Source organism: Erpetoichthys calabaricus, chromosome 6 (assembly GCF_900747795.2).
Source record: "Erpetoichthys calabaricus chromosome 6, fErpCal1.3, whole genome shotgun sequence".
NCBI classification, from domain to species: Eukaryota; Metazoa; Chordata; class Cladistia; order Polypteriformes; family Polypteridae; genus Erpetoichthys; species Erpetoichthys calabaricus.
In genome coordinates, this window is record NC_041399.2 from 5772923 (window position 1) to 5791152 (window position 18230).

Below are 18230 nucleotides of genomic sequence, written 5' to 3' on the forward strand. Positions count from 1 at the left end.
TATGATGGCTCTCTAGCTAAAGGATCTGGACTGGTAACTCATAGGTTATGGGTTCGATTCCTGTCCATGACAGAAGCAAAGCTACATTGGACGAGACCCTTAATCTGTAGGTGCTCCAGGGGGCTCTCGCTGTACAAAACAGCTGACCCCAAAACTTTCTATCCGCAGAGCAAGTTGGGGGATGCGAAAAATGACAAATTCCTTACACAAGAAATTGCACACGGCGAATAAAGGATTAAAAATGATGCGACAGTGGTAGCCATTGTTCTGTCACGCTGCCATCTGAAACGTGAAAGAAAAACGAAAATGTGTCTCGTTATTTGTCCAACACAAATGACAAGGAACCAATCATCGTAGGCTTTTGTTTTGCTTTGGTATGTTGCTTTGTATTTTATGCACGGATTGACTACTCTGAACTACTAATCTAATCTAGCTGGTGAAGTGTGCAGATGATACCAAGATAGGTAGATCAGCAGACAATTTGGAATCCGTTATATCATCACAGAAGGACTTGGACAGCATACAGGCTTGGGCAGATTTGTGGACGATGAAATTTAATGTCATTAAATGTAAAGAATTACAAATTGGAAGTAAAAATATGAGGTTGGAATACACAATGGGTGGTCTGAATATGGAGAGTCCACCTTATGAGAAGGTTTTAGGAGTCATAGTGGACTCTAAGCTATCAACTTCCAGACAGTGTTCAGAAGCCATTAAGAAGGCTAACAGAATGTCAGGTTATATAGCGCCTTGATGTGTGGAGTACAAGTCACAGGAGGTTCTGCTCAAGCTTTATAACACACTGGTGAGGCCTCATCTGCAGTCCTGTGTGCAGTTTTGGTCTCCAGGCTACAAAAAGGACATAGCAGCGCAAGAAAAGGTCCAGAGAAGAGCAACTACAGGGGAGGAGTTATGAGGAAAACATTAGAAGAGCTGAGTTTAATGCTTGCATTAACTTTAGGTCTTGTTAGGTCTTAATACACAAAGGGAGGTCTGAAAATCGAAGGTCCACCTTATGAGAAGGATTTAGGAGTCAAAGTGGACTTGACGCTATCAACTGCCAGGCACTGTTCAGAAGCCATGAAGAAAGCTAACAGAATGTCAGGTTATATAGCACCTTGATGTGTGGAGTACAAGTCACGGGAGGTTCTGCTCAAGCTTTATAACACACTGGTGAGGCTTCATCTGGAGTCCTGGGTGTAGTTTTGGTCTCCATAAAGACATAGCAGCACTAGAGAAGGTCCAGAGAAGAGCGACTAGGCTGATTCAGGGTCTACAGAGGATGAGTTATGAAGATTAACAGAGCTGAGCCTTTACAGGAGATGAAGAGGAGACCTGAGTGAAGTGTGCAAAATTATGAGGGGAATTAGTCCAGTGGATCGAGACGGTGACTTTAAAATGAGTTCATCAAGAACACGGGGACACAGTTGGAAACTTGTGAAGGGTAAATTTCACACAAACATTAGGAAGTTTTTCTTTACACAAAGAACGATAGACACTTGGAATAAGCGACCAAGTCATGTGGTAGACAGTAAGACTTTAGGGACTTGCAAAACTCGACTGGCAAGCTTTATTGGGCTGAATGGCCTGTTCTCATCTCAAGTGTTCTAATGTTCTAGTTTAGAAAATGTTAATAATATGAATGAGAAGTGACCGTCTGCACAGTCCACTAATCTGACCAGAAGGAAGCTCTCTGAATGATTCAAAAGGTTGCCAGGGTCCATAATGTCACATGTCAAGATGACCGTGACAGTCTTCCTTGCATGTGCTGATCAACGTGCAACACATTGCCAGTCTCCGGTGCCATGATTAGTGAATAGCGCTACCTTACCTCAGATCTTCTGTCCTCCTTACCTTGAGACTCCAAATGCCATTGGAATGGAGGCCACATTTGTGATTTGGTTGTGGAGTTGCATTTCATATTGAATAACGTATTGTGATGTGCGGGTCACAGACTTGCACAGGAGAGAAGGAGGCGAGTCCGGGTTCCCAAAAAATCAGCTCTGTTGTTGAGAAGAGCGGAACGTTCTCAAAGGATTTATTCAAATTGGAGGTGTCACTCAAACATTCAAGCAGTGACGATGACGTTGTCCTCCATTCACTCCCTCCTCACATCTAAAGAACCGAGAGGTTATCTGCACAAGTAAGGAGACCGAAAGTGCGCCCACAGTCCAGTCGGCGGCTGGTTTACTGTTACCCACATCAAGTGGTAAGTGACAGACAAGATACGCGGGCAGCCCACGAATTTGCAGTTGCACTGGCATCGGACAACCAGTCTCTGCTTATGTTAAGCGAGTGTCGCCGCACCGCACAGTTGAGGGGTCTCAAAAATCTCACGGTATGGGAATTTCTTTTTGATATTTTTTGTGCCAACAGTCACCTCCTCAAGTCCTGTAACTCACAAATCCGTTTTCTCCTCCTTGACGGCCATTACATATTTTTGTATTCCAGGTACCTGAGATGTTACTACTGGGCAGTGCGTACCCTGATCACAATTGGGGGTCTTCCAGAGCCTGTGACGGTGTTTGAGATTGTGTTTCAGTTATTAAATTATTTCACAGGGGTCTTTGTGTTCTCCAGCTTGATCGGTCAGGTAAATGACAACGGATGAATCGCTGCCAGTGCCAGTGCATTCATTGGAGTGTGCCAGTGCTTCCCACCTCGCCACCCACCGCTTACTGTGTGAACCTGATCTGGCTGCACAGGTCGTGCTGTTATTCTGTAAATCCAATTAGGTGTGGTAGGACTTTAACGTGAACCCGTGCGTGTTGTCGCGTTCCTGACATGCTTATCCTCCCTCATGTGCTCTGTTTCCTAGATGAGAGATGTTATCGGGGCGGCCACTGCAGGACATACTTACTTCCGTACTTCGATGGACAATACAGTGGCCTACATGAACACCTACAAAATCCCAAGACATGTACAGAACAGAGTGCGCACCTGGTATAATTACACCTGGGCATCACAAGGCGTGTTAGGTAGGTATGTGTGCCCAGATCTGACTTGGACTTTGGGAGTTATGGGGGGGCAGACCCTCCTCTATAAATGAATTTAATTTACCTGGTGATGTTTGTGGTGGTGTAACAGATCTCCAGCAAGAGTCTCCAGCTTCCCCTAAGCAATTCCCAGGAGTATCTGGGGTATCCAATGTCTGTTCCTGCATCTCCTCTTGGTAGGTCTTCAGAAAGTCTTCAGACCCCTTCACTTTTTCACATTTTCTTTTGTTACAACCTTGTGCTGAAATTCATTTTTTTCCCCACATCAAGCTGTATTCAGTACCCCAAAATGACAAAGCGGAAACAAAATTTTAGGAAATTTTGACACAAGGATTCAGATTCTTTACTTGGCACTTTGTTGTGGCAGCAATTCCAGCCTAGAATCTTCTTGGGTCTGACAGGACAAGCTTCACACACACACACATAGACACCAGGATTTGGTGATTATCTACCGTTCTTCTCTTCAGATCCTCTGCCAGGTTGGATGAAGACCCTTGGTGGACGGCGATTGTCAGGTCTCTCCACAGACGTTTGATTGGGTTAAAGCCTGGGAATGGCTGGGCCACTCAAGAGCATTGACATCATTCTCTCAAAGTCCCTCCAGTGTTGTCTTGTCTTTGTTCTGTTGGAGTGTTGAACCTTTGGTCCCGCCCGAGGTCCAGAGTGGTCTGCTGCAGTTTCTCTTTACCGATATGTCTGTGCTTTGCTCCATTTTGATTTCCCTCAACCCTGCTAGTCCCTGTCACTGAAAAGCAACCCCACAGGCTGAGGTTACCACCACCATACTTCACTGTTGAAATGATCTTGTGCGGATGATGAACAGCGTTTGGTTTCCACCAGACATTGTCACTTAAAATTGAGGCCAAACAGTTCAATCTCCTTGTCATCAAACCAGAGAATCTTGTTCTTCAAGTCGAATAGTCCTTCAAAGGGGCCTTTCACGTATCACGTCTGGCCACTCTGCCATAAAGTGTTGCAGTGATGGATCTCCTTCTGGAAGTTTCACCCAACACCACACAGGTGCCACAGTGATCATTGTGTTCTTGGTTGTCTCTACTAACAAGGCTGTCTTCCCCCAACTGCTCAGTTTGACCAGGTGACCAGCTCTAGGGAAAGTCGTGATCGATTCGGATGTCTCCTGTTTATGAATTATGGTGGCGGCTGTGCTCTTAGGAGCCCTTCAATACTGCAGACATTTGCTTTTTTGTTGCCTTCCCCAGATCTGCACCTCCACACAATCCTGTCTCAAAGCTTCATTGGCAATTTCTTTAACCACACGGCTGGGTTTTACTCCTCCTAGAGGTACGCGTGCGCCTTCCCTGATCACGTCCAGTCGATTGAATTGACCACCGGTGGACTCCCAACAAGGTGTAGAAACATCTCAGAGATGATCGGTAGAATGGGATGCACCTGAGCCAAAGCAAAGGGTCTGAGTGCTTCCATCAAGTCACGCCAAGTGGCTTTATTGCCCTAATGAGTGTTTTAATTTTTAATACGGGTGGGAAATATTCCAAAATCCCGTTTCCTTTTTGTTATTCTGGGGTATTGAGTGTTGCTTGATGAGGGAGAACATGAACTTAAATGGCTTAGGGTGCAACACAAGAAAATGTGAACAAAGACTTGTAGCAGGGCTACAAGTTTTTTTTCCTGTGCTGAGCGCGTTTCATTTCATCGTCCCGTTTCCTGTCCTTTATATGTGCGTCTGTAAATGTTGTCCCGTGAGCGAAGAGGGTGAAGTGTAGCGAGTTCCTCTTAAAGTAGGATGAGGAGCCCGGCACACATGAAAAATCTCCTAACCTTAGGAAAAACTAATATTATCAGGAACGGGACCAGACCAGATGTGGTGGGCTGGCACCCTGCCCGGGATTGGTTCCTGCCTTGTGCCCTGTGTTGGCTGGGATTGGCTCCAGCAGACCCCCGTGACCCTGTGTTCAGATTCAGCAGGTTGGAAAATGGATGGATGAATGGAACCAGACAGAACCCTAGCCCCAATTTGATCTCCTAAGATGGAGATGTCCTTTAAGAATTTACAAAAGGAAATAACCACCCCAACAATTAAATTATTTTAACAAACAAGAATATATATATTATAATCAATCAAACAAAACTATAAACACCCTTTAAGCAATCCTACCCAACTCTGGAACAACTAAACAAACACTAATTAATATGCTCACCCCCTTGAACCCTTCTATAATACACTCCCCAGAAAACGGCGAAACAGAAGAGAAAGAAAGAAAGGAAAAGAAAAGGAAATATCACCTATTTACAGACAGCACAAATATATTCACAGCACATACATATATATATATACAGTATACATATATATACAAATATAAATTAGACACCCACACGTTCCCCAGTCCCTTTTATATTAACTTTGTTTTATGTTTGTAATCCAACTGGCCTGGGAAGTCCGCTGATAAATCCAGTGTACAAGCCAAATGTATTCCACTGACTCGTTATCCTCTTTAATAAAATCCCTGTGTGCGTCCAGGTGTCCGTGTGTGTGTGTCTTCTGGTGAAGTGCGCATGTGCGGGGCACGGTGCGATGCGTGATATTACTGTCAGAGAAAGTTAGAGGCGTTTTAAGGAAATACAAACCAATATTAGTGCAAGAGGAAATTAAAGGTACACAATACAGTGACGCATATTACAGCCACATACAAGCCAGTATTAATGTCAGAGGAGATTAAAGGCATATTACCAACGCGCACGCCTGTGTTACCGCCAGAGAAAATTAAAGGAATATTACAGACGTACAAGCCAGCGGACGTACAAGACGGTATCCTTCAATAAGGGCGCGCACAAAAAGGCGAGCCTCAAAAGGGCGACCTCAATTGGGCGCAGCGAATAAAGGCGCGCGTAAATAAAGATCTGCACCTTTGTTGCTCTTCACATATTCCAGAGCCATTTGAACTAAATTATCTACGAACGTCTTTATTCATCGCGCTCAATTGAGGTCGCCCTTTTGAAGCTCGCCTTTTTGTGCGCGCCCTTATTGAATAGAGCCGTACAAGACAGTATTACTGTCACAGAAAATTAAAGACACACAATACACGGCGGCAGCCCACAAAGAACGGTCAGCTCAGCAAGTAAACATCAACAAAAGAAAGGCTGAAAGAAAGAAAAATACGACCAACAAAAAGAATGAGGTCAAAGTCCCTTACCATTTAATACAGACTGTGCCTACTAATGTTTATGCACTACTGTTCTAGCGCCCGTTATCGTAACGGGCTAAATGACTAGTTAGATATATAAATATATTCACGGCATTCGTAGTCTGAATCACAATCTGATTGTATGGGTGGTTACCTATCAGGTAACGCTTGTGGTTGGTCAGCAAGTCGGCTAACATCCACCACGTTGCCCTTTTTCACTTGTGAGAAGCAGATCATAGAATGGTCGAAATAGTTTACTGTCAAATAATGCAAAGAGTACGCGACACGTGTTTCACCCTAAATTGTTAGCCGACTTGCTGACCAACCACAAGCGTTACCTGGTAGGTAACCACCCACACAATCAGATTGTGATTCAGACTACGAATGCCATAAATGTAATTACAGTAATCCCTCCTCCATCACGGGAGTTGCGTTCCAGAACCCCCCGTGAAAGGTGAAAATCCGCGAAGTAGAAACTATATGTTCATGTGGTTCTTTTTATATATTTTAAGCCCTTATAAACTCTCCCACACTATTATAAACATTTCCCGCACAGTTATACAGCATAAACCCTTTGTATTCTCTTAGATATTAGGTAAGATTTGTTGAAATTATGTATGTAAACACAGTTTATATACAGTAAAACCTAAATATTATTTTAAAGATATCGAGCATCTCCGATATCACATATGTTACAGCCATTACGACAGGCAGGCCACCAGTAATAAATACATACAATGCAAGAAAAATTGTATACAGTGAAATGTGTACAGTGACACTAAACTATGTACATGTAATAAGTACTGTACGTAGATAATTAATTATGGTTACTCACCAACAATGACACGACGACTTGTCCGATAACGATGAGTTTAATTTTACTGCACAACAAAGGATAGCGTTATAGCTCTTCTAAAGGAGCCTCTTCAGGCGACTGTGTAGTACCGCCGTTGTTCTTCTTCCAGCACTCTTCAATCCAAATCCCTAAAGCAGATTCCATCCAGACTACCGCCTTATCACGTCCACTTGCAACTCGTTTTGCGCCCTGGTTAAAGGACACTGCGGCTGTAGATCTTATATGCTTTTCCTCCTTTTTAAATAAAAAGAATCGATGTCCTGCAGCGGTGTAGCTGTTCCCTTCCTTCAACATATCCAAAACTTTTACCTTTTCTGCAATCATTTGCATCTTCTGTTGGCGCTTGGACACAGCCCCTGAAGCAGTAGCAGGAGCACGTTAATGCTGAATGAGTGTGATGAGACTTCCTGGTTAATGCAACACTCCGTCACTGAGCCAATCAGTACACAGGAACTTAACTGCGTGCTCTGATTGGGTAGCGTCTCAGCCATCCGCCAATAGCATCTCTTGTATGAAATCAACTGGGCAAACCAACTGAGGAACCAAGTACCAGAAGTAAAAAGACCCATTGTCCGCAGAAACCCGCGAAGCAGCGAAAAATCCGCGTTATATATTTAGATATGCTTACATATAAAATCCGCGATAGAGTGAAGCCGCGAAAGTCAAAGCGCGATATAGCGAGGGACCTCTAGCGCTGATGTCCGAGGTTCGATTCCCCGAGACGGGGGTGCAGTAGAGTGTGTACGCCTGATGAGCCCAGAATTAGGGTGAAACACATGTTGCGTACTCTTTGCATTATTTGACAGTAAACTATCCATCCATCCATTTTCCAACCCGCTGAATCCGAACACAGGGTCACGGGGGTCTGCTGGAGCCAATCCCAGTCAACATAGGGCACAAGGCAGGAACCAATCCCGGGCAGGGTGCCAACCCACCGCAGGACACACACAAACACAACCACACACCCACACACACTAGGGCCAATTTAGAATCGCCAATCCACCTAACCTGCATGTCTTTGGACTGTGGGAGGAAACCCACGCAGACACGGGGAGAACATGCAAACTCCACGCAGGGAGGACCCGGGAAGCGAACCCAGACGGGTCTCCTAACTGCGAGGCAGCAGTGCTACCACTGCACCACCATGCTGACAGTAAACTATTTCAACCATTTATATATAAAAGAAGCGACCTCACCGGCCTGACGACGACACTGTTGTAGAATGTTGAAGTCCGCCTCACCTGGTGTATTGGCGTTAACGTCCGTCCATGGCAGACGCCAGCATCAAAAATCCAAAGTAAAGCCGTGCGCTCCGAAGATCATTCCTGGTTAGCCAGCACTCTCTTTTTCCGTGCGCCCGAACCGTTCTTGTTATGGAGCCTTATTTGCTTTACCGATAGCTTTCTTTTTATACTCGCCTTCCCAGCTCCTTCTTTACAGAAGTGTATTAGGGCTACAGTGTAAAAAAAACAAAAAAACAAATATGGACACAATGAAGAAAAACAAACTAAATGTGGAGATTAAAGTTGACATGTTGACTTTATTCTCGTAGTTTATTTTGTCAGTAGAATGTTGCAAACTAAACTTCATCTTAAAGTGAATGTTTCATTCAGTAGATTTTCTCAAACCCCGTCATAAGTTATGTAGCACATTAAATGCTTTGTGTTGTGTTCCCCGACCCAGTTGTTAATCGCTACGCACTTCTTCAACTGACTTCCTTTTGCACTGATGATGCGTCGGCAGCGATCACCACACATTGACTTCATGATAGTCCTGCTCTATGAACATTCAGAATACTAAGATAAATACTTGATATCTTTTTAATGATGAAATGCAATAAAGCAGGTATTAAACATACACGTTAGTGCTGCTCCCTCGCAGTAAGAGGTCCCCAGGCGTATGTTCAGTGTAGAGAACTTTATGGCAGGTGTGACGAGGCTCCAGAAAACTGGATGTATGAATGGGTATCGCACAGGTTTAACTGAAATATTCTATAAATGTTGGATTCGTGAGCTGGTGGTCAGAGACACGAACACAGAATTCAATGGATGTGGGATTTCTTTACTGCATTCGTGCTGTCTCTATCTGACGTACCAAACCTGAAGTTCCTATCCTTCCTTTTTCTTTCTCCACATAACCAATTGCCACACGATAAACGTCTTTGTGAAATTAGTTATAAACTTAGGCCTCAGTGTTTTCAGAACTTCATTATACATTTTTAATTATGCCATCCATTCAGGGTTGTGCCCATCCCAGCAAGCATTGTGTGCGAGGCAGGAGCAAATCCTGAACGGGGCACCAGGACATCGCAGGGTGAATACGAGCAAAACATACAGTAGCAGGGTTAATAGAGCAGAACAAAACCCGCCATCCTACATGACTATGAAAGGAAACTGAAGCACGTCGAGTAAACCCACCAGAAAAACATGAAAACTCAAAGCAGGGAACACCCGGGACCCCCTTGCTGCGAGGCAGCAGTGCAACCTCCACGCCACCGTGTCCCCACACGCTTTAATACATTTCATCCTGAAAATGATATCAAGTATTTATCTTAGTATTCTAAATGTTCAGAGAGCAGGAATATCATGAAGTGAATGGATTCTGTGCGCTGATCGCTGTCTGCGCTTTCTCTTAGTGCGGAGGAAGCGCGTAGCCATTAACAACTGGGTCGTGGAACACAACACAAAGCATTTAATGTGCTACATAACTTCTGACGGAGTTTGAGAAAATCTAGTAAATGAAACATTCATTTTAAGATGAAGTTTAGTTTGCGACATTCTACTGACAAACTACAAGAATAAAGTGGAAATGTCGAGAATAAAGTCAACATGTCGACTTTAATCTCGACATTTAGTTTCTTTTTCTTCACTGTGTCCGTATTTTTTTTTTTTTTACACCGTGGCCCTAATATGCTTCCGTAACCTTCTTAAACAATCCTTCTCCTTTTTTTAAAAAACGCACACCTCCTTGCCTCTTTAAGTCAGTTCTCCTTACGTCATACAACAGCACATTTTGGTGAGGACCCCCAGGTGTGATTTGTCCTCCTTGCGCCCCTTAAAGAGATATCACTAAGACAGTCATTCCCTCGGACATCTACTCCAAAGGGAGCAAGCGGCAGAAACAGATAAAAGCGCATAAAATATGTGTCAACTGTTACAGAAGGACGATGGAGAGAGAACGCAGCCCCGAGACTGAAATCAGCTGTTAAACTCACCAGATACATCCGGGACATTCTGTATTTAAGAAAAGAGGAATGAAGGAGAGAGAGAGAGGGAGGAGTGAAAAAAGAAGACGATTTACCCGTCCATTTATCAACTCATCCCTGCTGATCATTGCTTTAGTCCACTGCTTGCTTTTTCAACATTACGACAGCCAGAGCCGAGTAACCCCGGGGTTCAGATTCATCTCAGCCATTACCAGGACTTTGATGGTGAGGATGGAGCACAACAACAATACAGCCAGTATTAATACCGCCGGACTTCATTATCACCACATTTTAATTGCTGTGTTTAACTAATCTGTGTGTTTGTATTTGTGTTCCGTGTTTCTATTAATTGTTATGGGGCAAAGGGAGGGTTCTTTGTAAATATTGGTATATTCATGTTTTATGGTGTCATTGGGATAGTGGGGTTTTGTGCACACGTTATTGAATATTTGTTATCTTTTTAATTAACAGTATATCCGTGTTTGATTTTACATATCTGTTACTGTTTTCTGGTTATTTTGTTGTGTCGATTAAAAGTAAGACAACTTGTAAGGAGTACGGCTTGTTATTAGAGTAACAGGTGATCCAAGGAGTAGTCTTGGTAGTGTAGTGGCCGGTCTGGGTAAGGACTTTCTGAAGGTGCTGTACCTCCCACTCTTATGGGGTCAACTTCAAGTCTCCAAATGGTCAGGCTGAGGGTCTCGTTCAAGTAGGTGAACGTTTAGAGCCAGGGGTGTCGAGCTCCAGGCCCGGAGGGCCGCAGTGGCTGCAGGTTTTCATTCTAACCCTTTTCCTAATCAGTGGCCAGTTTTCATTGCTAGTTAACTCCTTTTCCCTTCATTTTAATAGCCCTGTTTTTAAGGATTCAGTCCTCTGAATTTATTGCTTTCTTCATTAAATGAGAGCCAAACAGAAATGAGATGTGAAACAAGCCGACAGATGACCAGCTAAATTGGGATTTCAAACTCCAACCAGCAAGCTGATTCTTGCTGTTAATTAAACCCGCCATTTAATTCCACAGCTTGCTGCTGCTCTCATTCTGACACGGCAGACATTTCTAAAACTGTTGATTTTCTGTTTTTTCTAAGAACATCGTCAAAATGTCTTGGTGACCTGAGAGATCAACATTACTGAGACCTTCACCTTTCATTATTTTCAGATATTATGTGCTGGGCACAGGTGAGCTGGTCGTGTGGCGACTTGTTTTGTGTCTCATTATTGTTTGGCTGCTAATTAAGGAAAAAGAGACAACTAAGGGGTCTGAGTCACGTTAATTAAAACTAAGGCAAAAGAAGTTAATTAGTAGCAAAAACATGTCACAAATGAAGAAGAAGAGGGTTAGAATGAAAACCTGTAGCCACTGCGGCCCTCCAGGACCGGAGTTCGACAAAAGAACGAGGATCAAGAAGAAACGAGGGAGACGTGCCAACTCCACTCAGACGATGGCCATGCTGGGATTTGTAGGCAGTTTTCTGACACTAGGAAGAAGCAGCACTGTCTGCTGTGCCACTTTAACTGATTGATTTATTTTTATTTCTGGTTTCAGATGAATCCGAATTACTTGAGGACATGCCGGTAAAAATGAGGATGGCCATCGCTATCGATGTCAGCTTTGCCATACTGAATAAAGTGGAGCTGTTCAAAGTAAGTGTAGCCCACAATGACCAAAGTCTGCAGCTTCAGGACGCCTCAGGGGATTCTGGCAAAAAAGTTTGACGAGTTGAAATGATTCCAGACAAAATATCTTCGTTGTAAAAGTTTACAGAAAAACAGAGAAAAAATGGGTACTGGAAAGTAAAGAAAAGTTTGGATTTAAGGCTGTTTAAGTCTTATATGTCTCGTTTGTCTCTTTAAGTTCTCTCATACAGCTGAACCATTTCTGAACTGTATGCACACCCCATTTTCGACCAGTTGTCACCATGGTAACGTGCAGTTGAGGGGTCGTCGGGGTCTCAAAGGTCTCACAGTGTCTAAGTTCCTTGTTGATGGGATTATTCCTATGGGGCGCCCAAATGTATGCCCCTGCCTATTTTTGTTTAAATGTACATTAGTTGGTTCTGTTGATCCAATTAAAAAAATATTTCACTACTGAAAAGTTGCTGTTTCCATAAAGTATAAAAGATCCATCCATCCATTTTCCATTCCGCTGAATCCTAACACAGGGTCACGGGGGTCTGCTGGAGCTAATCCCAGCCAACACAGGGCACAAGGCAGGAAACAATCCCGGGCAGGACGCCAGCCCACCGCAGGACACACACACCAGGGACAGTGTAGGACGTCAATACACCTAACCTGCATGTCTTTGGACTGTGGGAGGAAACCCATGCAGATACGGGGAGAACATGCAAACTCCACGCAAGGAGGACATGGGAAGCGAACCCGTGCTACCACTGTGCCGCCCAGTATAAAAGATGTTAGAATGAAGTTGCTGCCTCAAAAACTTAGCAAGTTATAAATTGATGCAGTGATTTTTATCACTAACTTTTACATAGCACTGCGTAGTCAGTCAGACTCCAACCCGTTATATCCTAACACAGGGGGTCACAGGGGTCTGCTGGAGCCAATCTCCGCCAGCACAGGGCACAAGGCAGGAACAAATCCCCGGGCTATTCAAATTCAAATTAAGCACGTACTAATGTGAGTTTAACTTAAAGCATTACATTTCAAAGATTGGCTCTTACAGTGGGTGGCATGGTGGCGCAGTGGGTAGCGCTCGCAGAAAGGAGACATGGGTTTGCTTCCCAGGTCCTCCCTGCGTGGAGTTTTCATGTTCTCCCCGTGTCTGCGTGGGTTTCCTCTCACAGTCCAAAGACATGCAGGTTAGGTGGTCCCTAGTGTGTGCTTGGTGTGTGGGTTGTGTTTGTGTGTGTCCTGCGGTGGGATTGGTTCCTGCCTTGTGCCCTGTGTTGGCTGGGATTAGCTCCAGCAGACCCCCGTGACCCTGTGTTCGGATTCAGCGAGCTGGAAAATGGATGGATGGATGTTTCAACTTGTAAGCAGCAGCACCCAATCTCAGGTACTGAACGTCTCTGGGCTGTTGTAGCGTCATCTCACTGTTTTTAGTCATAGCAGGTACACTACGGTATCCCATACAGCTTTGCTAAGTACTGTCATCAACTTACGACCTATGCACTTGACGACTGTCCGGCTTACGACCGCTATCACGCCTCTCAACTGGCAGTGCGAGTGTTGCTAAGCTGGGCACATAACAGTTTTCGGCACACCAGCTATCTTCTTCCTACTACGTGTAGTCGGCGTTGCCCTATGCCATGACCCATTCATCTCGATCTCAGTTTATTACCTGCAGCGGTTTCGACTACATTCAGTTTATTATTGCAGGTTAACGTCATTTTCCTCAGCTAATTTTACCACAGGGCTATCTTAACCGGTGGTTATTTTTAATTTTATGGAAGGTGAAGGGCTCAGTAATCTTGACGAAGATGTGAATGCGCAGTCTGTCAAAAGTTTGTGACATGAGCAATTCAAATGGGACTAAAATTATAAAGGTCCACCGGTAATGATCACTTCACCAGACCTTCTTGAGGGCTTTAAGACAGTAATTGTGGTTCATTAAAAGACAAAAAGGCAGATTCTTAGAAAATGAATGCAGTGCTTGGTGTAACAGTAATTTCCATCACACACAGCCATTGCAAAAACGGCAGTTAAAAAATAGCAATTAACTCTTTCAGCGCTGATTATTTTTTCTTTTTCTTTTGTCCCAGGGCTGAATATTTTTTTCCAGAAAAACGTTTGTCTAAAAGGCACACAAAGCAATGGTGTACACATATAAAATCAACACAAAATACTTATTTATGACAAATGTCACTCAGTTTTATGTTCTACGAGCCACTACAGTAATGTCAATTCCCAGACTTAGTTCTCATTCATAAGCTGAAAGGCACATTCTGGAAAACAAACAGCTTGATGTAATCGAGTGGCCGCTAATCCGTAGTGTCGTTTGATGAAGTCCAGTTGCCAGCCTGACCCCCCCCCCTCCCACAGATCTATGTCTGGTGGTCCTCCCAGGGTGAACTTTTCCGCAGGCTCGTCAAGATACACGATCAGCTGATGCAGGTACCTTACTTTCATTTTCGATCTCCAGATCACTTGCATCAAAATCGGAGTCTGATAAGTCCGATTCAGCAATAATACGCAATAAATACATTTACTTTGCACATTCGCTTTGCTCTCTCGCCCGATGTTGATGCCATTCTAGGCACCGTTTATTCTACGCCAGTGCTCCGCAACCTTTTCTCGCCTACGACACACCAAAGTTCTTCCTAGAATTCCGCGGCACGTCAAAAGCTAAAATACAGTAATCCCTCCTCCATCGCGGGGGTTGTGTTCCAGAGCCACCCGTGAAATAAGAAAATCCGCGAAGTAGAAACTATATGTTCATGTGGTTATTTTTATATATTTTAAGCCCTTATAAACTCTCCCACACTATTATAAACATTTCACGCACAATTATACAGCATAAACCCTTTGTATTCTCTTAGATATTAGGTAAGATTCGTTGAAATTATGTATGTAAACACAGTTTACATACAGTAAAACCTAAATATTATTTTAAAGATATCGAGCATCTCCGATATCACATATGTTACAGCCATTACGACAGACAGGCCACCAGCAATAAATACGCACAATGCAAGAAAAATTGTATACAATAAAATGTGTGTACAGTGACACTAAACTATGTACATGTAATAAGTACTGTATGTAAATAATTAATTATGGTTACTCACCAACAATGACACAACGACTTGTCCGATAACGATGAGTTTAATTTTACTGCACAACAAAGGAGAGCGTTATAGCTCTTCTAAAGGAGCTTCTTCAGGCGACTGTGTAGCACCGCCATTGTTCTTCTTCCAGCACTCTTCAATCCAAATCCCTAAAGCAGATTCCATCCAGACTACTGCCTTATCACATCCACTTGCAACTCGTTCTGCGTCCTCATTAAAGGACACTGTGGCCGTAGATCTTATATGCTTTTCCTCCTTTTTAAATAAAAAGAATCGTGGACTCATTGATGCTGTAATGGTGTCCTGCAGCGGTATAGCTGTTCCCTTCCTTCAACATATCCAAAACTTTTACCTTTTCTGCAATCATTTGCATCTTCTGTTGGCGCTTGTGCACGTTAATGCTGAATGAGTGAGATTAGTACTTCCTGGTTAATGCAGCACTCCGTCACTGAGCCAATCAGCAGCACACAGGAACTTAACCGCATGCTCTGATTGGGTGGCTTCTCAGCCATCCACCAATAGCGTCCCTTGTTTCAATTCAAATGCGTCCCTTGTTTCAATTCAAATGGGCAAATCAACTGAGGAAGCACACGTACTGTAGACCGCAGACATCCGCGAAGCAGTGAAAAATCCGCGATATATATTCACATATGTTTACATTTAAAATCCGTGATGGAGTGAAGCCGCGAAAGACGAAGTGCAATATAGCGAGGGATCACTGTATATAGCAGTGGCGTAGCTATTGGGGGGCGGTCCGCTCCGAGCGCCAGCTATGTAGGGGCGTCCAAACTACGGTAGTTTCCTTTTTTTTTGTTCCTTGAGGAGGCGCAAAAAAAAATTTCTTTCAGCTTTGGGGTGTCAAATTTTTCACCGCCCGGGCAACATGATCTCCAGCTACGCCACTGATATATAGATATTAATTTAATACACACATTTTACAATAAATTTTCATTTTTTATTATAAGTATACATACATAAAAACTATACTATATTTACTTTTATGCAATCTTAATAATTATTATAACATAATGACTGATTAATGTGATACCTGCGCTTGTTTCAATGAACACAAAAGTTTTATATTCGGCTCAATATTTGACAGCGCAACCCGAAGTTCTTGGTCAAGATCTTTTAAGCATGACCGCTTATCATTTTTAATTAACACAAGAGTTGTTGGTCTTTTTTGGCGTAACTGGGATGGTTTGAATTTAGATGGCGATTTAGTTTACTGGGTGCCATTGCCTCGTCTGATAGCTGATCGCCGCAAATGATGCATTGTGGCTTTGGAGCCGTTTCGTCACCACACCACGAGAATCCATATTGAATGTAGTCTTCGTTGTACTTCCTTTTCACAATCTTCTTTGTGCTGGGTTCTTCATCATCTGTACGTGAAGACGAATCTTTTCCACGTAAAAATTTTTCCATATTTAAAGGGGTATAAAACTAAATATGAATCACACGAAGAACGTTAACTGTACACAATTCAGCAACACAACTAATAGTAATGAATGATAACTACTGTCGTAAGACGAGTGAATGCGACGTAGCACGACTAATACGTCGGCTTGAATTGAATCTAGGTGAGGGCACGGAGCGCTCTGCCTATCAAAGCATACTACGCAGTTGTCTGGTGACTACGTAGGGCCTAAGTCGTAGGCGACAGGCGCCAGGCGATGGGATTTATTATTTCAGAGAAATGACACATAAAATTATGAAACCTTTAAAAGGCTATTTACGTGAATATTTCATTTCACGTATTCTCGTTATTGTGTTTCTAAGGAGGACCGTTGAAATATTATTTAGTTAGAAAATTGTCTTATTTGACCGTGTCACACCTGTATCGGCTCAAGGCACACCAGTGTGCTGTGGCACACCGGTTGCGGAGCACTGCTCTACGCTACTCACACACATGCCGAGATTCGATGTGAAGTCAAAGAGTGTAACAGTCCTCCTAGCCAAGAGGGTCTACCTATTACATAACGGCAAGTTTTATCGACGTTTATAGCTTTTATTTTTTTTTTACACTCTCTGCCCCTGGATGTTGACTTTAGTTGACATCTGCTCTCGACCCCGTTGTGTTGACAAAAGTCGACATCCGCCCTAAAAGAGTTAACTAAAGAGTCTTCTACCAAGTGAGACGTGACAGCCACCATGATGGCAAATTACAAGCAAAACCATCCATTCAATCAGCGTTCCCAGCTCTTACCTCTTGTTGTGTTCTCCACAGGGTTGTGATAACCAGATGATACAAGACATGCTCCTGAGACTTAAATCCATCGTGTATTTACCAGGCGATTACGTCTGTAAAAAGGTAAGATGGACGTTGACTTTGACATCGAGGACGGGGTTCAAATTTCGGCCTGTTCACTGTGTGAACTCTGTAGGGTTTTTCTCCAGCTATTTCTAATTTTCCTCCCACATCCCAAAGACGTGTTTGTTATCTTACTTGACCCCTCACCGAACTGGCCTGGTGTGAGCAATTGTGTTCTTTGATGGGCCGACGTCCCATCTATGATTGGCTCTTACCATGGAGCCAGGGCTGATGAAATACAGGTGCTGGTCCTAAAATTAGAATATCATGACAAAGTTGATTTATTTCAGTAATTCCATTCAAAAAGTGAAACTTGTATATTAGATTCTTTCATTACAAACAGACTGATGTATTTCAAATGTTTATTTCTTTTAATGTTGATGATTATAACTGACAACTAATGAAAGTCCCAAATTCAGTATCTCGGAAAATTAGAATATCAATTAAGACCAATGCAAAAAAAGGATTTTTAGAAATGTTGGCCAACTGAAAGGTATGAACATGAAAAGTATGAGCATGTACAGCACTCAAAATTTAGTTGGGGCTCCTTTGGCCTGGATTACTGCAGCAATGCGGCGTGGCATGGAGTCGATCAGTCTGTGGCACTGCTCAGGTGTTATGAGAGCCCATGTTGCTCTGATAGTGGCCTTCAGCTCTTCTGAATTGTTGGGTCTGGCGTATTGCATCTTCCTCTTCACAATACCCCATAGATTTTCTATGGGGTTAAGGTCAGGCGAGTTTGCTGGCCAATCAAGAACAGGGATACCATGGTCCTTAAACCAGGTACTGGTAGCTTTGGCACTGTGTGCAGGTGCCAGGTCCTGTTCGAAAATGAAATCTGCATCTCCATAAAGTTCGTCAGCAGCAGGAAGCATGAAGTGCTCTAAAACTTCCTGGTAGAGGGCTGCATAGACCTTGGACCTCAGAAAACACAATGGACCAACACCAGCAGA

At 43.4% G+C, this 18230-nt stretch overlaps 1 protein-coding gene across 1 annotated transcript in view; it reads left to right on the top strand.

Annotated features, from left to right (window-relative positions):
- The window catches only part of LOC114653854 (cyclic nucleotide-gated cation channel beta-3-like), a 170871-nt gene that overhangs the window by 118593 nt on the left and 34048 nt on the right, over positions 1-18230 (top strand). The window contains exons 11-14 of the mRNA XM_051929250.1: positions 2452-2593; positions 2819-2978; positions 11765-11862; positions 17194-17277. Coding sequence (XP_051785210.1) covers positions 2452-2593; positions 2819-2978; positions 11765-11862; positions 17194-17277 — 484 coding nt within the window. The remainder of the gene's footprint in view (positions 1-2451; positions 2594-2818; positions 2979-11764; positions 11863-17193; positions 17278-18230) is intronic.